Genomic DNA, 22,610 nt, shown 5'->3' with positions numbered 1-22,610 from the left:
ATTTCTGTAGAAGAATCAAATTATTCCAGTAAATTAGAAATATCTCTGTCCTGTAACAGCTATATTAACGTGGGAGGTAAAATACTGTTTTCAGCAGAATTGGAAGACACCATCCAAACGGTTCATATTTTAAAAGGAGTGTTTGTGCAAAGACTCTAGTTTCTTTGGTCTGATGGTTGTTTTCAGTATTTATAGTACAGCAGGGCCTGGGGCCTCAGTTACACGTCAGGCTCAGTTGTCCTTTGTATAAACAACAAAAAAAAGCCCTGCACCAAAGAACTTTTCTTCTAAGCATTAAATTTACTGATTCTTGGAGAAAAGTACACAGCTGGGACAAAACCGTGGAACTGTCCCAAACTGTAGCTGGACACAAGGGCACATCTGGATTTTCATCCGTCTGCTTTCAGCTGTGGAGCATTTGGACTTTGTGTTCACTGCAGACGTAATAGGGATGTTTAAGGATCCATTTAATGGATCCACAATATAATTAAAATAAAATGATCTGCAGTATACATGCGAGCAATGTTGAAGGATAAGACACTCAAGGAACACGAACAAGAGAAGGAGTCTGAGAGTATGTTGATACAGTCTCATTCAGGCAAGCACATAAGTTTAAGTGGCCCCTGCCCTGGAGCTGACTCTGGGCTTGGAGTGGAGTGAGGTAGCGTACAGCTGTCCATACGTGACCAGGTGAATGTGCTCTCAGAGCATGCAGGCTCTCAACAGAGTTAAGGAGCCATAAAAATACCACAAGGAGCTGTGGAATGTCCTATTTCTAATCATTAGAGCATGGATCAAGCTTTAGCATTCTTTCATTTAGTTTAAACAAAGGTAGATCACTAATTTGACCTTTATTGGATGGCTGAATGTATGTAGATCACATAATTTAGATAGACTTACAGTTGGTGGTGCAAGATCTCTTCAAGATAGTATTGTCTCTCCAAGCGCTGGCCTGCTAAGTGCTAAATACAGGTGGGGATCTGATCTCTCTTGCTTTCATGGAAGGCTGTTGGACTTGGAGATACTTACAAAGAAAAAGCCTTTGAAGCTTTCGCAAAGGGTATGCACTTCACGTACTGCTTCAGTGGAGAGGGAGAAGAAAGTAGTCTGTGTTATTGGTTAGTTGTTTCCTTAACAAATAAAGTGTGAGCTGTAACACTAGAGTGGTGCAGAAAAAAACCTGCTATCAAACTAAGTAATACTGCTGTGATACTGGTAAATCATGATCTGAAGAATAGACGAAGTCCCAGATTTCTTCCCTACTTGCTGTTGCATCCAGTAACACGAAGACAAGGAAAATGTAGTTTTCTTCCATTTGTTCGGCAAAGACAAAGTTTCTGGGTAGTTAAATTTCACGTCCCCAGGCAAAAATAGCTGTTATTCCAGTTGACAGATAAGAGCTTTGATACTGCAATGTTACTTGTGTCAATAGAAAAATTTTGTTTCTGGAAAGAAAGATGATGCAGCTTTTGAGACTCAAGTAAAATCCCAAATGTTCAGGATTTAAGTCCTGTGCTTGGGCACATCCTCTGTGAGAGCTGGGAAAATGAAATCCAGGCTCTGCAGCTTGCCTTTCCCAGGACCACCTGTGAAACGGCCATTCAGCATTCGTGTGCCTGTTTCTTGGCTTTATCATTTGGAACAATAGTAAAAGCAGGGAGGTGACCACCAGATTCACATAAAAACCAGATAGCAAGAGTCTCCTATGTGCATCCTCAGTGCTTAGTTTCACAGTGGGGGCAAGGACACAGTCCATTCCCTTATCACAAGTTGAGACACTTCACCTTACCCTACATGTAGGGCTGTTAGTTGACTTTTATGGTTTTCCCTCGTGTGTGCTCTTCCTTCTGTGCTGCAAACTGAAGGTGAACAGTATCGCTGTGCCTCCTCTGTATCTTACCATTATTTCCTTTCTTTTATTTCTGATTCCTTTTCCTTTATTCTGCTTTTAAGCCTTGCCCCTTTAGCCTTCCTCAGTGGCATGATTCCTCTTGGGTTTTGGCCGGCAGACACTTGCAGAGCTGGCATTTCCAGTCAGTGGCAGATGTAAGACAACATTTCTGCTGATGCTGATTCAGCCAAGCAAAGATGGGCTGTGTTGGCAAGAGCAAGGGCAGTGAAGGAGTGATGCATACTGGGCCTGATTCTTCTGTCTCTGACGGCAGGGTTGTACTTCACTGAAGTCATCATTTGTCTGTATCGATGTTGGTGAGAAGACATTAGAGTCTTCATGTGATCTAAAACTCCACAGAAGTCAATGTTTATTCAGAGATCCAGATACAGCGAATGCATTAACTCAGTCACTGTTTTGCTGTTCTTGATGGCTAAAAGATAGGCCGTTACAAATACCTACTGGGATTATGAACAACTTAATCTTGTGTCTGAAGGGAGCTGGTATGTATGTGTGTGGCTGAGGGCACAGGTTATTGCACACTATGCAAATACAGCATGGTGTGAGGCTTTAAAAAACTATCCTATGGAAAAACATTGCTGCAGATAGCTGTGGTTCAACTGAAATTGGAGTCACTTCATGAACAAGAGAAATACAAAGCCAGTTGGTAGCGGTGATCAATAGAGGATTCTTTTTTCTCTATTCGTTTAAAGTGTGTTTTGCTTATTTTTCTCAAACAGCAGTTGAATGATTGTTCCCTAGCTGATGGCTCAAGGGAAAGGGCTTAGAGTGGTTTGCGTAGCTCAACAGTGGCTGTTCTGGCTGCAAAAGGAGCACTGGCAGCAACTTCCAAAGAGTCCTGCTGAGTCTGTGCAGACCAGATCCGCTTCCAGTGCTTGTCCTCCCAGGGTTTCTGGGGGTTTGCAGTTTTTTATGAGCTGCTAGGAGGCTATTTGCAGATCTGAGGCAGTTTTGGTTCCTCTAAGATGGCACGTCATCATGTTGGCATGTAGTATCACTACTCTTTGATGTAATAGGATGATGCTGAACCAAAGCATCACAGCATTGTGGTGTACTGGTCCCCATTTTGTTATATTTTGTTAGCAGATTTTGCTGTCTGCAACAAACCCCTAAAACTGACTGTGCTGTGAACTTTGTATCTCTCAGGCCTTAGATAATTCCTGTTATTCACTGAGCTCCAAGTGAGTGCAAAATACAATGAGAAATGCAATATCATCTTTCAGACCAATATAGCTACATCAACATAACAAATGAAAACTGGAAGACGACAGCATTTGCTGTTTGAAATGAAGAATATGCATGCAAAGAGAAGGAAACCAAACAAGACAGTAACACCTACTATCTTTAATTAAAAAAAAAAGGCAAACAACTTGTTTTTGTAAAACATGCTGTCTCTCTCTACAGACTTTTCTTGATTTCCATCATTATACTGTCCTGGCTACAGTAATTCTTTAACTACTGAACTTCCAAACAGACTTAGCCAAAGCTTGGAGCTGACAGCCATCTGTAAATTACAACTGGGTGAAGACTACTCTCCTCTGTCATATCTAGACATCAAGATTAAGGCCTACTAAAGACTTCTGATTTTTCACGTGCGAAGCAATGTGACCTTTGTATGTACACATGGATAAAAGATATTTTGTATCCTTGAGGTGTTTAAATTTATGCTGTTATTTCAAGCTTTTTTCCCTTGGTTTTATTTTTTCTTTTGGATAGGTAACTCTTAAGCATTCTGAAAGCAATCAGAAGCAACTCCAGCTTTGATTAACAGCTAATTTAAAACAACTGATGAGCTACCATACCCCTCCCTTTGGCTTGTTGGTATGTTTGCTCAACTGCAGGATACATTCCTTAACCCTTAGACACTTCAGTTCTCCTTGGGTACAGTGAAGGCCATTATCTGGCCTGCGGTCTGTCAGAACAGGGAACATTTTCTCCTTTTATTTTAAGAGGGAAGAAGCTGCTGAGCTGCTTTGGAAATAGTGGGCTGGTTATTGTCTGTCTAAAGCTCCCTAGACCTGTGTGCAGGGCAGCACCAGTCAGGTTATCCTGTCATCATATACAGATCGCTGATTATCACACACCAGTGTTTGTGATCTTCTGCAGCACTGCTTCCTTCTGCCTCTCATCAAGGCCCAATGAGCACAGACCGTGACAGGTAAAATCTTCTTCCAGACCTCAGATGCTCCCATACAAAGAGCCATGCTTAATCCCTGGCCTAGTGTGTAATTTAGTAATCTGCATGGTCATGAATTCCAGGGATATATGGGCAGGAAGCGCAGAGCAGTGTGGGTAGCAGGGCAGGCCTACAGAGTCATTTAAGTCTTTGTTGTATTGTGTAGCAAGGGATTTTGGGGACAATGAGACCTGTCTGTCAAAGATTAAGCAGACTGGAAGTGTGGTTTATACCAACAAATGAATGAAGCTTTTTGGAGTGTTAATACAGCCACGTAGTAAATGTCCAAGGACTTAAACATACAATTTATGTGATGACAAGCAAATTGGAATTAATCATTTATTCTATATACCTTAGCCAGTGGGAATTCAAGTAGGTGAAGAGTTCATTTCTGTCATTATCTTGATCAATATGCAACATTTATTAGGAGATATGAAAAACCCTCTATTTTTCTTCTCTCCCTGACTTTAGTTTGAAGTTATTTTTACTAATTGCAGTTTATTCTCTGGCACTGCCTAGTAAACCAGCCACTGACTGACTGGTGCTTCTTGTTATCAGGCACTGCAGTAAAATTTTGCCTGGACCTGCTCTGCTTAAGCCTCTAGAGATAACTGGAATCTTGCCAAATGTTATGTTTGTAGATTTGCAGGCCTCTACTACCCTCCACTCCTTCTGCTTTGGTCTGTATATTTCCAAGCAATGTGTAGATGAGAATTCACAGACTCCATTTTTCTCCTTTAAAGTGAATTGTTTGCATGTTTGCAAAACTCCCGTTGGCTCTGCTGTGTAACAGGTCTCTGGGAAGAGTTTATGTTCTAAACCTGCTATCTTGAATAAGCAAATGGGTTCCCATCTGAGTTTTAAATCTTGACTAATATTATCTGTTCCAACAGATAATTTTGTTTTTAGTAGGACCCTGTGCAAGGAAAGCCGCTCAGACCCTTCTGAAGTGCCAGGAACATGCTGGGAAGGCTATGGGAGGCAAAATGTAGGGGAAACTGCTTGCAGAGAATCTATTGTTCTGCCCTGACCCCTTACTGGACAGATCTGTGAATGGCCTACTTTCACAGCCTGCCTTCTAACAAGAAGCATCCTTTGGGGCTGAATGACCTTAGTGGATAATGAGAACTTTTGCTATGTTTCTCTCTTGTAAACAGAATGTTTAGCATGTGGAACACGGTCTGGTGACTAAAATTGCTATTTTTTTAAAATGTGTGTGTTTTTTTTCTTTTTCTTTTCCAAAAAAAGGCTACTTTAGTCACTAGATGAATAATATTAATACATGAGATGGTAGTAAGGCTTAGAGGTAGCTCCATGCTGCATAGATCAGATGCCAGTTTCAGAATTGCATTGTACTCAGTGCTAAAATTTGGTTGTAACAGCTCAAAGACTGGATATTGGACAGGGGAAGGGACATGAGTAATGCATTAGTAAGAACAAAGGGAAAAAGACAAGACTGTTTTTCTGGAACATTGCTTTACTTGTGGCAATTTATAGATACACGTTTTCTGTGTCACAGTGAAATTTAATAGAATAATTAGATGTTCCAATATGATAAAAGTGAGCCAAAAAAGCAGTGTTAAGATCCTGGTCCAGAATAGGTTAGGCTGTGACTTGCATTGCAAGCTAAGTTAGAGGAAAGGTTCAGATTTTAAATTCAACTATCTCAGCATCTTACAAGCTTGTTCTCTCAGGAACTTGAGACCAATTGCGAGAAACTCCTAAAGGCAAAATTGGATACAGGCATTTAAATCTGCTTTTAGAATACCAATGTTATGCTTGTGATCCAAGTCTCTATTGTTCATATTCTAATGATTCACTTTACATTCTGTAGAAACAGAGAACACATAATGACAAACATTTAAAAGTCATCTTTTATTTAATTATCATATTAGTTACTACCTGAAAAATGACAGCTATGTTTTATTCCAAATATTAAAATAAATCTGTGCTATTTTAGTTAGTACTAAGTAGATTCTGCAACCAACTCACCTCGATATATAAATTATTACAAAATGCAGTAAGACAAACTAATACCACTCTAATACACAGAGCCACACTACTAGCTAGAATATCTGCAGACAGACAAACAGTAATAAGAAAAGATGGAGCAACTTTTATGAAGATTCAAAGGCAAGCTGTTAAATATGAAGGTTGTTCTCTTAGTTGATAATTTTGCAGCATTTAAACCAAGATAAGTTTTTCTGCTTTAGCTGGAATACAGTGACAAGGTTGACATCAACACAGAAAACTTCCATAAGAAGTGTGAAAACTAGGGGAGTAGTGGCCTAGTAAAGCTACAGCTGCTAATTAACAAATTAATATGATATTATGATATATCCATTAAAACGGTCCTCAGTTATGATCGTTTGAGAGAAGTTGTTGCTTGAGAGTAATTACCATGGAAGAGAAATGATCTGTCTCCCTTGAGATGTGTCATATACTACATTATCACTTTTTGCTCAGATTACATCTAGCTTTTTTTACTACAATCTGTTCAGATAAACTGCAGTCCAATGACATTTCCAGTTGTCAGCTCACTGATACAATTTGTTGATAGCCACCTTCAAAGTAGAAGTAGCAAATCAAGTGGCAACTAACAAAGTCTTTGGAATCAAGGACAAGATTGTTTTCTGTAGCTGATGAACTGGGTGTTTCTGAGCTATCCAAATATCCCATTCAGACTGAAAGTCTTTGCCTGGCAGAAAGCCTTTTGGAGGTTTTTAAATCTATGCAAAGTAAACAGATACTTTATTGAATTTTCTTTGAATGACCAAAACCCTTCCAGCCCTTTAGTATAATTTAAAAATGGTTTTGGTGTGGCATTGCAGCAATCTGGGAATGGATGAGCCTAGCCCAGGCTGCACACTCCAGATCTGGGTCTAAAATTGCCCAAAGAGGGGGAACATTGCTATTGCTAGCCCAGAAAAAAACTAGGGCAGGATCTTGCGTATCCCCTCCAGTGCTTAGCAGGGAACCCAGCTGGTGAGCAGGAAATAATTGTCCTAAAGACTGGTACCCTTCAGCTTCTTCCCAGCTTTTGTTGATTAGTGGGTGGTTTCTCTCTAGAAGTGTATGAGGCATTAAATCTTTGCTAGAAGTCTTTAACTGACATTTCTGCAACTGTTCTTGTACGTCTCTATGCTCTTCTCCTCCATGTGTCTGTTCTGTAAAAATACTCCTAAATTGCTGGTCTTATACGTATCTTGTGGAAATGAGTTCCCCAGGATAATTGCCAGGATTTAAATAGACTGGGAACGTAGTTTAGCTGCTGATAGAAACTAAAGCTGGGAATCGCTTATCTGTAGCTGAAACTGCAATAAAGAGCTCCAGTGAGCAAAGTTTCTCTAAAAGGTTCATGAACTATTTTCTTGTCTCTAGCATGAGGCCCTTTAGAAAGGCCAAGAAGGCGTCATGTAAAGTAAGTGATCACTAGAGCTCTGTAACTGTTTCCATGCATGGAAACCTCAAGGGTTTTTTTGTTTTTTCATTACTGGTTTCTTCATCCTCATTCCTTTCTTTACTGGTTGAATGTCATGTTTGGGGAAGTTCTGGTGCACTCTCTGTTTCCACAGCATGAGGGAAATGGAAAGCTCTCTGTATCATCACAGAGCAGAAGGGGCTTCCGTAACTCATTTTCCGTCTCTTTGTCTCATGCTTCTGGGTCTATTCCTTATCTCTGAGTTATCTCCTTATCTCTGTGCTATTGGGGGAGCAGGACATGTCTTGACTGTGCTTGACTTCTAGTTCCCAGGAAGAAAGAGAAAAGTAGTCAAATGTAGTTCTAATGTAGCATTAGAAATTGTGAGCCAGTGGAGAGGCACTTTTGACCAAAAATTACCAATTCCCTGTGTCCTTCCTTCCTGTCTGTCTTCTATTTTCAAAATCCCTCACCTCTTGATGGGTGCTGTAGAGGCTGATGGACAGAGACTTCTGTGTGAGAGAGTGAGTTGCCCACTGAGATGCGCAGTTCCTCCTGCTCGTTTGCTGCTTAGAGAGTTGAACTACTGCTTTCCTAATGCACAGCCTGGACTCTCATAGCCAGTGCCTTTGTGGGATGCAGGGAAGTCAGCAGCTCTGCCCCTCGGTGCAGCAGGGAAGACCAAACCATCCTATCTGGTAAGGAATAGTTGCACTGGGAAAATGCTGGTGTGGGCAGTCTCTTCCTGCTAGATCTCCTCCTTGCCCATGTCCCTGTTCTGTCTCTGAGGAAACACTGATTTTCACAGCCTTTGCTTGCAAGGGGAATTAGAAATTTAAAAATTGAGTTTGTTGTAAAAGAAAGAACTGGAGAGGAGCCCAAAGCAAATTAACAGATCTGGACACAGCAGATGCTGAGGAGGTTTGGAGTCTGTTTGGCTTCAGCAAGTGGCTGAGCCCTCCCTGCCTTTCTAGATACAATGTCCCTTTAATAGTCCTAACAGTTCTGACACTGGCAAGATCTCACTTGTTCAGTACACTACTTAATACAGCTAATTTTCTACTGACAACATTTTTTTGCAACAATAAATCTTCTGTCACTGGAGTCCATGAAGAAGGCAGCTTGGAAATGCCAGCCAGAGGGGGAGGTAGCAAAAAGTTCGTTGTAGCTGTTCACTTAAACAGTTCTTTAGAAACACATTGGGCTTTTTTTGTTTGTTCTGTAGGGTACTGGGGATAAGTGGAAGGGAAAATAACACAACACTGCGTGTTCTTCTTTCCTCATGAGCCCATAGCAGAGATCTGAAAAAGTTGTGTGTTGTAGGGTGCATCTTAAGGAGAGTCAGAAGCTGTGGCTTCATGGGCAGCAGTCCTGGTGTGACTGCCTGTGAAGTCACTATGATTCAATATCAGTTTTCCCCCAGGGACTGGTCTAATATCTATAACTAGTGTGGTAGCTTCCTCAGTAATGAGTTAGGCAAAACCTCTTTAAATAGTTTGTGAAAAGTAGTGTGCTTGATCTTAGCAAATTTGTTGGAGAGACAATAGTTATACATCTATATATTGTATATACATACTGTAAGGCCTGTAGCCACGTGTTGGACATTGTATAAGGTCAGTTAATAAACCCCAGTGTGTGTCTGAAGTTCATCCATATTGTTTATCATGTGAAAAGCAACAGATAGAAACAATTAAAATATGAGATAAAACTAAGTGATCTCATTTGATTGTCTGATTGAAACAAATAAGTTATTGAGTAAGAGACAACTTTAAACACAAAATGTAAAAGCAATCTGCAAAGTATTTCTGAGGGCAGTAAAAGTACTGCCAGAAGTAAGGATAGTAAGGCTGAAAAAGAAGAAATCAAAGCAAAGCTGGCAGTGATTGTGGGCTGCCCTCCTTTGCAGGCCACACTTGTGTGCGGCTTATCACTATTGGTTCTCAAGAATTAAGCAATTTTAATTCTTCTTTTAATTCACACAATTTTCAGTGAACATGAAAACTAACTATAACCAGTTAGCTGATCCTCTTCTAGAGTAATAGTGATGTAGATACCTGCTGTTCTGTATCATCAGTAAAAGGCTTTACTGGCCTGCAAGGAGCAAAAAATAGTCGGCAATAGAACCAGTGGCATCTGCAGATCAGTGTGGTTAGAGAAAAGCCCTGCAACCAAAGCCAGTGGAGTCAGGGGCTATGCCCCTCGCTTTTCATCGACCCCTCTCCCGTTTTGGGGACTGACTCCTGAGTTGTCATTTAGTCATTTTCTACTGCCACGCTCCCACCAGAGAAGACTTTTGTGCATTCTGGGGAAAGAATATTCTGTGCATATGCTACCTTGTTTACTTTCCTGTATGGCCATCAGGAAAACGGAAAGAAGTCCTAGAGAAACCCTGTGCTTTCTTCTGAAATAACTAATTCTTTTGTATTAAAATTCAGCTCAGGACTCGTGCTGCTGTCAAGAGATGTACACAATATTCGGGAGTGCCCTTCCCTCAGTTAAGGGCAGGAAAATGTTATGACAGCTGCTGTCCTACGTGAACAGGTCGGGGAACTGTAAAGGCTTTCTAAAACATTTTTTAGAGATTAGGCACCAAAGACTTGAGGGAGAGGAGATGAACTGAGGTTGCAAAAGACCATAAAATCTCATAAACCCGTCAAACCTTTGGCTGTACTGTGCTCTTTTGTTAAATAAAAAATGCTTAGTTCATAAGTAAATTGAAGTCAGTTAGACCTCACTTGCTGCAACATTTTTGCTGAGATTTCATAATCGTGTAGTCCAGCCTTTCAATATAAACCCTATTTTTTGGAATGTTGATGAGCGTAGTGTAATGCCAGAGCTCCCATGAGGTGTGGGAGCGGTTCCTGCCTACTGTTACTCACCTCCTCCTTCATGCCTCATTTCCTCAGTTGCCTCTAAGTCGGGCTTAAACACGTGTGTGATTTCAGAGTAGTGCCAGTTGCCAGCCTCGTATGCTGTCTACATGAATTGCTTTCCATTTGTGTATGGATCTAGCATTGCCCTTCCAGTTTAAAACACAATAAGTCCCTAAAGATATCAGTCAAGCTAGCAAATAAACCTTTCGCCATCGCAAGTAGTGAAAAGTTCATCTCAGGTGACTATGTATCACCTGAGCCTCATGGCCAATTAGCTTAAACAAACAGTGGGTAAGCTGGGGATTCAGGGGTGATCACCTCTGCTGCGGTGATACTCTGGGATGCAATTCCTCAATATCTAATCTCTGCAAACCATGAGAACTGTTTCATGCAGTTTCTGCTGAAATAAAGGCATAATTCTGAGTGATGATCATGAAAAGGGCAAGTAAATGTCATTCAAATATATAGCGTAACTCCTTAAAAACAAGCTTTAACACGTCATTTTCGTATGACTCTTATTCATTTAGTTGAAATACAACGTAAGTCATCACCATGCTTTGTAAATCCTGCTGCTGCTTCTTGACTTTAAAAAATCCCCATGAATATTATCTTTATATTGCTGTAGTGTGCACCATTCTGTCTGACGCTCGGTGTTACACCCGGATCCCCTTCTCTCTGGAGTGCCGCGGAGGAAGGCTATCGCCTAGCCGGCGCATCTCTTGCGCAGATGTTACAACCCGCAAGTGACTTGCACTTACTTCCCTGTTATCTGTGCTCTCTGTGGCCTGGAGCCTTTCCACATGCTCTGACTTTCTTATCTAACTTGGACATTTCAGTACATCAAAGCAAAAAAGCAATCTGAGTTAAAGTCATCCTTTTTGACTCTCTTACTTTTTTTTAAAAAAAGTAGTTCCTTTAAAGGTTGTGAAGTATAAAATGGGATAATTACTTAGATTTAACACTGAGTCACTCCTGGCATTGTCTGTGGTGGGGAAAAAGATGACAGTATGTGGTCTCTTTTTGTGCTATAAATAGAAATAGCAAATATGTGGAATTGATTGGATCAGGATGTTCCATGAAAGTTTTTAACTGAAAATTGAGCATTCTAAAGAACAACCTTTTCAGAGATTTAAATATCCAATTTAAAAATAAAGATATTTAAAAATCAAGATTAAAAAAAAAAAAAATGTCCAGGGTTTATATGCAGTTCTGTATTTATAATGTGGCAAACCTTCAATTGCAACTTTATTTCTTTATTTATGTTACTGAAGTACAGGATTCAGGAAGCAAATGGTTTATGGAATCAAATTTCATTGTTTTTTTTTTTTTTTAAGCAGTTTAAAAATAGGTTGTAAAACTTTATATATATATATGCACACACACATTTTTTAATCACCTAGATTTTCTTGCGGTCATGTCTAGTCAGGCTTAGTGGAAATAACAGAAGTATTTTTTGAAAATGGAGTTTATCACATGAACTAAAATTGGAAATTATTATGAGAAACAGCCTGCAGTTGCTCATTACTACATTAAAAGATTGCTCCTGAGATGACCAGAGCAGCCTTGACAGTCCTGCAGTGTGAGCATGCCAAGCGCTGCTTCGCATAAACAGAAAACTTGTAAAATCAGTTATGATATTGAAGAATTTCACATGGTACAGGAATAATTTGGCTCTTCTCTTAAAAATAAATGATTAAAAAATTATTACCCTGATATCCTTCCTTAAAGAAATAGAGAACAACAAAGAGAAAAAAACTATGAGACTCTCGGGAAGGTGGATCCTACTGAATGAAGTAGGATTGTTGCACAGGTTGTTTTTTCCAGTCCATAATCTCTGTACGTATATACAGTTTTATGTATTCATCTCATGCTGTGTGGGTAAAAAGCTGTGTAGAGGAACAGTAAATTATATGACAGAAGTAAAGAAGCCATTTTGAATAAGTTTTTCCTTAAATTTTTAGAAGAAAAACTTGAAGAATAATTTTCTTTAAAAGTACAAAGCATTTTTCAGTAGGGAAAATAATTACTTACTCTGGAATGTGAGCAGGGCACTGGATACCTGACCTGTAATTTAGGAAAAGAGTGAAGGGTTTTTCATCAGTAATTATTATTATTACAGTAGAACTGTGGGGCCCCAGTTGAGACCAGGACTCTCTTGTGCTAGGCACTGTCTATCTAGCAAGAGATAACCACTGCCACAGGAATCTTGCAGCAAAGGCAGGGCAGAGCGAAGAGGAGAAGGGAGGAAATGGAGGTAGAAGTAGAAGCGGTTGGCCCGAGGTCATGCTGCTCACCAATGGACACTGCTGCCTTGCACCGATAAGTCACCTATAGACACTTCATACGAGTTCGGTGCGAGTCGTGTGTCGCCTCTTGTAAGGTGGCATCCCTGATCAGAGAGAACGGCCGTGATTTAAACGGGTAATGCCATTTGCCTGTGTGAAAGGGTCTCAGAGGATCAGTCCCTTGTACGGGCTGCCCTCTGCAACATGGGGATTGGGTACGCAGACCTTCCTTGAAAGTTTGGGGCTAGATTCTGCTTAGTATATGCAGTATACGAGAATATACACTTTTAGGGTCTTAATGGTTGGCTCTTTGGTTTGCCTTAATGTGATCAGCTGAGTATAAGATGCTTCAGACTACAAAGCATTTGCTCGTGAAGTAAATCTTAGTCACTAGCAGTTTTTTGTATCGATAAAACATTGTTTATGGGGAAAATAACGGATGAAGAAATAAAGAGCGTGAATAAGGCCGTTTTTTAAAAATGTGGTCCCTGAATTCTCATAGAGAAGGAACTATGTGTTAGTTTGAGAAAACATGAACATCTTTAAATTCAGTTGCTCTTTTCATACACTGGACCTTAATTTTGCTTAGAAAAATAATAATAATAATGCTTTGCTGATTGAAATATGGCAGTCTAACTGAAGTAGGGATCAGTTCTGCCCTACCTCATCAGTAGTATTCTGCTTAGTTACTAGTCCTGCTAAACTTATCTCACTTTGTGAGTTCCAGTATCCTTTCTTGGTGATGAATCACTGAGCTAGTACTTGATAGTGAGCGAGGCTAGTAGAACTGTCCCCCAAGTAAGTAAGCACTTGTATTATCTTTTGTCCCTGAAATAAGGGGCATGTCCAGTGGTTCCATACCACTGCCACGTGTGTTCCTTTGCACAGCGACAAATCAAATAGATTTACACTTTATTCTCCAAGCTTACAGAGGCAATGGGGAAAAAAAGGAATGTTTGGAATTTGCAGTGCTATGTGTAGCAGCTCTGCTTCAGTGGGCGAAAATTTATGTGGGGTATTAGAGTTGGCAAAAGGGGTAGGGACAATAGGGAATCTGTGACGTATTTAATTGTGCAGCAGTGAATTCCTTAGTGAGGCCCCATGATTACCCACCATACTGGCCTTTCCTCATGACACCCTGGGATGCAGATGGATTTAAAGGGTGAAGGAAAGAAGGCACATGTTGCAGGACCTTTTCCATCTTGAAAGACGCTGCCATCAAATTACATTTTCAGGCCGATTTGTTTTACCGCCTTCTGCAGTGTGGTGATTCAGAAGCAATGGGAGGTTCCTATCCCAGCCATTTTTTCCTCTTGGTTACCACACATTGAGAAAGGAAACCTGAATGTCTGAGACATCTCTGTATTTTCAATGGTTTGCAATGGCTAAGTGCATAACAGAGATGCATATAACTCATATTGAACTTGTGGCACAAACTTGGTCAAAATCCTGAAATTATCTATGGAAACGCCACGGTATATCAAGAAATAATGCCATTTTTTACCAGCTTCATGTTCATTACAGAGAGACAGGCATCTCATTTAGTGCTGCTTGTGTAGTAAAAGCCTGGTGCACAAATGTTTTAGAACGCAGGTCATGGTTTTCAAATACATGAAGTTCTAGTGGGCATTTGAGAAAACATTCACAAGTCACAGTAATTTCACAGACTTTGTCCTTCCTTGGTGTTACTAGCATTCTATAATTTTCCTCTTCTTAAAAACAGTTGTCATGCAGCCAGGAAACAAAAATAATACCGTTTGTGTTAATTACTAATGGCTTCTCTACAGACTACTAGACTATATTGAACAATAAAGATTAAAAATAGGGAGCTCTGTTGATTCACTGTAGTTTCTGTTTGATGTAATCTGCATTTTATATTTAAGCTTGTCCTCACCGCTGAGAGTTGGTTTATTCTTTTTATCCTTTGCACAAGTAAGAGCCATCCTGATGCCAAAGCACAGTAAAGACTAGGCACTTAACTTTTTACCACAAGGTAAACTCATTGAGGTCAAGCAGTAGTTCCACCTGGCGTTGAACTCTTCAAGTTTACCTTGTGGTAAAACCTGAGTCTTCATTGTGCTTTTGTCCTGGAATTGCTCCTGCACACCACAGTGCCTGCTCTTTATAATGCTTTTATCTTGGGACAGTTCATGGGAGTGCTACTGAGTGACGAAAAATGCTGCTTTTTCAGCAGTGGAGGCAAGTCCTTTGTTTCAGCATAGAAAACATGATTTCCATCCGCACAGACTTCAAAAGAAACAGTAGGAATTCTTGAGATCCTGATTATCATGGCATAATCACATTATCAGGGAGATTAGAAGCACTTTACTGTGTCTTTATGGTTTAGTGGCACTCTAAGGCACTGGACAAAATCTTCAAGTGCTGTTAAAATCTTTCCTGTAGGACACTAAGGCAAAAGAGGGCTTTTTACCTATGGGCCCTGAAATCCCTGAGAACATGTTTAATTCTTCTGTCAGAGAGCTGCAGAACCAAACACAAGCAGAACGTGTAGTTACTGGTCTTTATTGTCTCATCTAGACATATTTCTCAAAGTGACCTGCAGCAGAGCAATTCAAAAGCCTCCTAAAATTTTAATTCCTATCAGTTCCAGTCATTGTGAAACACTGTCATTAGCCAGGCAATCAAACTAATTGACTACAGAAGCGTAAGCAATTCAAACAGGTGAGGAATTCACAATGTGTTTTCTCCAGAAACCTTGGTGGACTCTTGGATGCTTTTGTGGGTGGTGGCTGGCTATAGCAGTAACATGCCCATTTTTAAGGTATGTCTCTCCACTGCTGTGTTGCCTGAGGTGAACAGTCCCAACCCACATCTTGTAAGTTGCCTGAAAGACTCTGAATAGCTTGTGACCATGGGAAATTAAAAAGTTAAAGCCAAGACTGAAAGTGAGAGCAAAGCATGTGATTTTCATAACATGTTCCTTGTTGTGTACGGTTGCCAAGGACCACTGAAGATTTGGGGATTAATGTTATGTTCATATGGTTCCCAATATAAAGGATTCCATTGATAATTAGCCCCAGAGTGAAGAAAGCTAAAAATAATCAACAGAAAAGCCGTTTCAGATGGGAGTCTGTGCCTCTGGAAGTGCACAGTATTGGGTAGTGTCTAGACAGAAAAGGTACGAAATACAAAACATGCACTTGACCTCAGTTAAAAGGCCAGGATGAAACAATCGCAACAGAAAGAGTGACACGGGGGAATTGCTGCCCTTTAAAAGAAAACTGCTCCAGTAGTGAAGAAACATGGAATATGGGATGAAATGTTTTCGCCCAAACGGGTTCTAAAAATGATCCTGGAAAAAGAATTTTTAAAATCAGTTACAGTTTGTCTCACTTTGCTTGATTATTAACATGTAAAAATGCATTTTTAAATTAGCTGTAAAGTCTTTTACCTGCCAAGGCATGGAGTCAGGACTTTGGATGTCTCCAGCTGAGATTACTAAAACACTTACAGCAGGGAGCTGCATTCTTTCTGCTGTTTTAAGGAGTCAGGGAAATAGAAGGGAAACACACTACCATGGACATGAGTGTAGAGGAGAATTGAAAGGAGGATTTTTTTTTTTTAACTTCCTCCTCCATTCTATACCTTTTAAGGTAAGACTTGATTCTTTGTATGGATAACTTCATGTAATCCACTGACTGTCTTGCCAGTAGAAAGCATAGCCCTAAACTGCCATTTTCTACTGATACTTTGGGACCTCAGACTCTGTTGGTCTCTTTCGGATTCTCTCAAAATGAACCAAATGAAAAGCACAAAAATGTTAATACATAAGTGTTCAGCTGCCAAGAGGCAGCTTCTGAGGTTGATAAAAAATCAGAGCACCTACAGCAAAATTTTTTTAACTTTCCTTGTTTCTGAAACAAGTACCAGGCTACTCTGCACATCCATGTAGTGACAGAACAATGAAAGTTCATCAGTCACGTATGAATCTGTGCAGTTGTAGAAAACGCTGCCATCTTCGGGCAACGCTCAGTCATTGCACCTCTCGGTTTGCGCTCGAGAAATCAAAATCCACACCCTGACTATAAGGTAACCAGGAGAGCCCAGTGGGATCAATCCCATCTTGAGCCAGCCATTGGACTAATCTCAAGTACTCTAAAGCGTGCTTTCTGACTGCATGTGACCCATGCACTTCTGGCATCTTGTGTTATCTTTTTGTTTTGCTTGATCTAAAGCATAAGCAAGACCTTTTGCACTTTGCAGCATGGAAATAGAGGTGCAAAGTCAAGAAGAAGCAGCCAGTTTGATCTAAAAACACTGTTGTCTTCCCCTGTTCCTTCCTACAGGAATATGGATAGTAATAAATCTTCCAGGAAAAAGGGGAGACTTCTTACTATTACTCATGAATTACCTGAAATAACCTCTAAAAACTCTTTATCTGAGAATGTACAGGGAAAACTTTAGGATGTCCTAACTACCCTGAGAGGTATTAAATTGTATTAAAGATTGAGTCGGATAGAGTAGTTGCAAAGGAGTTTGTGAACATGGTTGCATTGACTTATCTTTTGTTGTATATTAGGGTCGACCAGGACCGATTGGGCTTCAAGGACCGATAGGTGCACCTGGATTCACTGGCCCAGAAGGTTTGCCGGGAGCAAAAGGTGAGAGAGGAGCAGTGGGCCCCCCCGGCCCAGCTGGACAGAAAGGCGACAAGGTAGGCTCAACAGCAGGTTTTTTTTTCCCCTGCAACAGATCTATGGCTATGCTGCAGTTACACCCTCTTCTCGTTTAATATTAGTCAACACATTGGAGTTCTAGTCACCCTTTCTCATAAGACAAAAAAAACAAGTAAAATGAAAATTATGACAACGAAAGTCATTGCTTCAGTGTTGCATTCATCTGAAAGGCAATGGAGGATTCAAAACAAGGACTGACTGCTGATATGAGTGATAGCATTTTCATAATTCTAGCAGGTAGCATTGAAATCATTTGGAAGACACAGAAACCCAGGGTAGGAACTGGCCTTTAATGATTGGAATCAATTTCCTTGCACTGAAAAAATCCCTTATGTACTCCAGAACAGCTGTTTCTATCTATTGAAATGGATACATATGCAATACCAACAAGCAATAAGATTCTATCTATTTACCCCTCGTGGAAGCAATATATTTTACCTTTCCAAAGTAAGAACAGTTTAGGCTGAATATTCTGCTTACACAGTCTATTTTGCTACTATCCAGAGCAGAGCAGTAGAACCAACAAAGTAGTAATTACTTGCAACTCAGCCAGGGGTGATCTGAACTTAATATAGTGGTCTGCATGTCGCTGGGTGGTGCTATCCAAGTATGGACAGAAAAACATGTAAGTCCTGTTGAAACTCTTGGAAGGTCAAGCGTGACATTGAGAGTTAATCTTATACTGGATTGTTTATTTTCCTGGCATCTTGTTTTCCCCAGATGTGCAGTAGGAGATTATATTTTTACTTTAAATTGCCTGATTAAAACATTCCTGAAACACTCATTTGGCATCCAGTCAAGCTCAGATGCTCAGTTCCTATCTTCACTGACCTCTGCGGTCAGAGAGAATCTGTATGAGATCGTTTGCTCCTTTTGCTTTTGAAAGCTAAAGTCCAAAACCAAAAATGTTGGAGTGAAAAGTATCTCACAGGTAAATGAAATATATGGATTGACGAAGTGAAATATAATGTGTACTTTATTTTTCCAGGGCCCAATGGGAGTTCCAGGATTTCAAGGCATCAATGGGATCCCGGTAAGTTTGCATGTGTAAATACAAATCACCAGAATGTTAGTCACAACGAAAAGCACATAAGCACAATGAGGCTGTCCTAGCACATGCATAGTGTATCTTGCAAGTGCTTGCTTCTCTCTGGAGGGAAATGGCAGTGTTTGTTAGTCTACCTGGTGGTCCCATGCTGTTTTATAAGAGGCTTGGATTCTATTATGGGATGATAGGAAGTTGGTACGTATCAGGAAATGAGCCCGAGCTACATGGGGATCCACTGCATCATTGATAAGCATTTCTTTCAGCACCGTGTCTAGACAACACCGTATCATAAACTCACAGACTTATGGAATTGAAAGGGACGTCAGACAGTCAAACAGGCGTGATCAGCTGTGCTTCAGGACGTTTTTAGTATGTGTTTCCTAACCAATTCTTAAAAGCCTGTAATAATGGAGACTAATTTCTCTGTTAGAGAAGCTTCGCTAATGCCTAAATTCAGTCTTTCTTTCTGCAGTTTAAGCCTCTTAGTTCTCCTCTTGCTCATCATGGACACAGAGAGCAGATTGTTCCCTTTTACTTTGTAGTAGCCTTCTTGTATGTGATAACTGTTATCAGGACTCCCTCAATTTTCTTTTCCTGTGATGTGGACGACAACAGTGATTAGAGCTGAGGCCGCCTAGAGAATTCTTGCTTCTCCACTAGGTGCTAGATCTGGTTTAGATCTGAGCCTTTCAGAAACTGAAGACAGGAATTTTCTACATTTTCCAGGTGATAGGGGTAGGCAACCACTTTCCCTTACCATCAGGATTTTTTTGTTTGTTTCTTTCCTTCTTTAGAACTTTAATATTCTAGTGACTGTTGTTTCCTTTACCATACAAAAAATTATGTGCCTAGAGCATTTTGACCAACTTTCTTTTGCTTTGGTTTTCCCCAGTGATTTTTGCAAAGGTGTCTTACAGACACTTTACCTCAGGGGAGTTTTAGCTGGGCCAGCTTTAGAAGTTGTCCCAAACTTCCTTGCTCTCTTTACACTATTTATCTCATCCTGCTTTCTCTTTCTGGTATTAGAATTCTTTTCCTTTTCTTCATGACATTTTACCATCTTCTGTATCCTTGTGCCTTCAGACTATACTCAGGCTCTTTCTCATCTTCCCTACTTCCTCAGCTGGCCAAGAGCTCCAACAATTGAGCTGTGTTTTCTTACTTCCTATCAAAAACTGAATTGTTTTGATAGATTGGCTGAAAATGCACAGTTGGCCCTGTAAATGAACTTGCTTGATTCCAGTTCCTTCCTGGCCCTTGTCCTTCTCTCCCCCTCTGCTCATCCTTGCCTGTTTTCTCTCCTGCTCTACTCCCTTGATGCTGTTTTTTTCTTCTCCCACCAGCCAACTCTCTAGCTCTGAAGAGAACAAGCTGTTCCCATAATACTTAATTTAATTGAACACACTGTGGGAACATGCTGTTCTCAGGGTATTTTTTCAGATGAGGCTCTGGAGAAAGGGGATTCCCAACTCATTGTTGGGGAGGCAGAGATACAGCAACAGCCATTGCCAGGTAGTTGGCAGCGACTGGCATTCGGAGGAGGGAGCAGGCGAGGTAGATGAGACGATTCAAAGCCTCCAGCATATGCAGATCTACTCTGTCTGCTTTACAGTATTCTGCAGGTGGGCGAATGGAAAAGAGGCAGATTTTGCTGCTCGTGAACAGCAAAAGTCCTCACCACTGTGGCTCTTCTGTGTCACAACTGCAGGACAGAAAAAGGGGGAAGGGAAACCAATTCATATTGTTTACATTCTAGCCATTGAAATACTTCCATTCTAGGGTGAAAATAGCAACCCATACTGCTTGAGAAAATATTTAGACTTTTGCCAGTTGCATTTCAGGATAGGGAGTAGCTTAGGTTTGTCGTGAAATGTATACAAACATAGACACATTATATGGATATGTGAAACGCAGAGCAAAGGAGAGAGACCGTATGTGTGCTGATACATATAAGAGAGAAGTAAAAATATATTGCTAGCTCTGCACAAAAATGAACATCTAAATATGAAGAGAGATTCCTTTTAGTATGCAGGTATGTTAGTGTGGGCAGGTATATTTTAGTCATTGCCAAAGGACTGCAAGGCTGTGGGTCAGAGGGGAATCCCACTATTGACCTTTAGGGAAGTGGTGTTCCACAGAGTTCCCTTGGGGAATGCTGGTGGCAAGTAAATCATGTTGTTGCAGCTGGCTTGACTAATCCCTTTAACCTAGTAAATACAGCAGCTACACGTGTTTATTGCTAACCTTTCTCTGTCACGCTGTAGAAGAAACCCTCAAGTCCTTAGCCCTACTCGGGAAGTTTATTCTTTCCCATAGGACAAGATTCAAGGACACCTCTGGCAAAGGCTGGAACTGGAGCCAGGGGATATATATAGCTTTTCATGAACTGTCCAAGGAGTTCTAGAAGGAAATACTGCTGTGAGAAGTGAGCCCTTGTCTGTACCGTGAAAGCTAGAGCTACATGGAGAGGCAAAGTTCTGTATTTTGTGACTCTCCTAGAGGAAACGCAAGCACTTGGCGATGGCTGTAATAAGGCCACTTTGCCACAGCAATCCATGAAACTGCTTATTCAATTAGTTTTGTGTTCACGCTTAATTGCATTTGTTTCCCTGCTTTTAAATATTTGTTGAGCTCTCCTGTTGAGATTGCCTTTGTGCTGTTTGATTTAGAAAAGAGGCCCCTTGGGATCATAGTGCTAGTGTACGAGCAAGAGTCAGATAAAGCAAGGGCCTAGACAAACAGTTCAAGTTTCCTTATCTGTCTCGCAGGGAATGTCTCCTTTTGTAAGAACAGAGAGCACAAGTGATCTCTCTGGCCTGTGTTTTAACTCAGGTCTGTAAACTAGTCACGCTGCCGTGTATAAGTAAAGCCTGTAAAAGTCTTCTGCCTTCGTCAATTGAGGTGCGTGTGCTGAATTGGCACATCTGCCAAAACAGAGGAGGTGAGAGCAGTGAAACTATTAACCACCATTTTTCAGGTCAAAACAGCTCTTTAAATCAGTATTTTAAATCCCCGGGGAAAAGGTTCATTTAAGCCAGAACTTTACAACTCTCAAGGAAGTCAGTTGTGGCTGCTCAGTATCTCCTCAGGTAAGGTTCTTAAAGCATTGTGAACGGTGACAGCAGATTAACTAGAAAGTAGGAAATCCTGTGGATTTTTTCCTAAAGCAAAAGAAACTGTGTTTATGTGTGTGCATGTGTGTCAGTCTGTGTGATGCTTTGGCTCAGAACCACAGACATGGATGCCATGGGATTAAGTGGCAGAGCCACAGATTGTTTTAATACATGTAAGAAATCACTGTGGTCAGCTTACTTTATATCCTCTCTTTGTGAGCCCTTCTCACCTATTATGAGGATACCAAAATCCTTTGGGCCAGTTACAGACTGGGTTGGGCAAAGAGTTAGGAGATCACACCCAAAGTGTTTCCCAAGACATGAGACTACCAGTCAGCTGCCTGCCATGGGCTGGCTCTTGGCCAGCACTGAAGGCTCAGCAGCTTTGGCTCCCTGTTGTCTAGCTCTGAGGGGCAGATGTTGCCTGTTCAGTTTCACTAAACCCTGCAGCTGGTCACCTTATGTTGTGACCAGATACATGTGCGCTTGTCCCACACAGCTTCTGGTTTTGTTGGTGCTGTAAACAAAGTGAAAGACCTGATAGACATTGACCACTCTGGCCTCCCTCTGCAGTCACAGCCTGTCCCATCAGAGACTTGCTGCTCTTGGCTGTGACATCCTGCATGGATAGAGGAGGGTGGGTTGCCACTGATTTGTTCCAGCTTTGGGAACCAAATGAAGTAATTTCTAAGAGACAAACGTAAGTGGCAATAAATTGGTGCTTCAGCCTTCTCCTGTTGCTTTGCCAGGGCCTGGCAAGTCCCTGCTTGCACACCACATGTGGGTGTTTTGACAAACAGACTTTAATCATCAGGGCAACTGGTACTATGTATGCAGTGGTGCCCGATGCTAATGCTTTGGGATGACTTCATTCCATGTCCTGAGGCCTTGTTTAATCTCAAGTTTATACTTCTCTGGGTGAGCTGCCTTGATCCTGTAGTGGAGACACGCTTTACATTCATTCAGGTTGCACCTTATTGACTGGCAGAGAGCAGATCTGGGCTCTCTCTCCTCCTCTCTGTTTTGTTGGCACAAATCACAATACAGTTGCCAAATGAGCTGGACCAAGGAACTCACCTGTCTGA

General features: G+C 40.9%; 1 protein-coding gene across 1 annotated transcript in view; it reads left to right on the top strand.

The window, feature by feature from the left end:
• COL4A6 (collagen type IV alpha 6 chain) overlaps window positions 1-22,610 on the top strand; it is a 130,073-nt gene that overhangs the window by 66,137 nt on the left and 41,326 nt on the right. The window contains exons 4-5 of the mRNA XM_068412148.1: window positions 17,208-17,342; window positions 18,353-18,397. Coding sequence (XP_068268249.1) covers window positions 17,208-17,342; window positions 18,353-18,397 — 180 coding nt within the window. The remainder of the gene's footprint in view (window positions 1-17,207; window positions 17,343-18,352; window positions 18,398-22,610) is intronic.

Source organism: Nyctibius grandis, chromosome 13 (genome assembly GCF_013368605.1).
Source record: "Nyctibius grandis isolate bNycGra1 chromosome 13, bNycGra1.pri, whole genome shotgun sequence".
Taxonomy (NCBI): domain Eukaryota; kingdom Metazoa; phylum Chordata; class Aves; order Nyctibiiformes; family Nyctibiidae; genus Nyctibius; species Nyctibius grandis.
The sequence above is the reverse complement of the archived record's forward strand: the minus strand, read 5'-3'. Positions and strand labels throughout refer to the sequence as shown.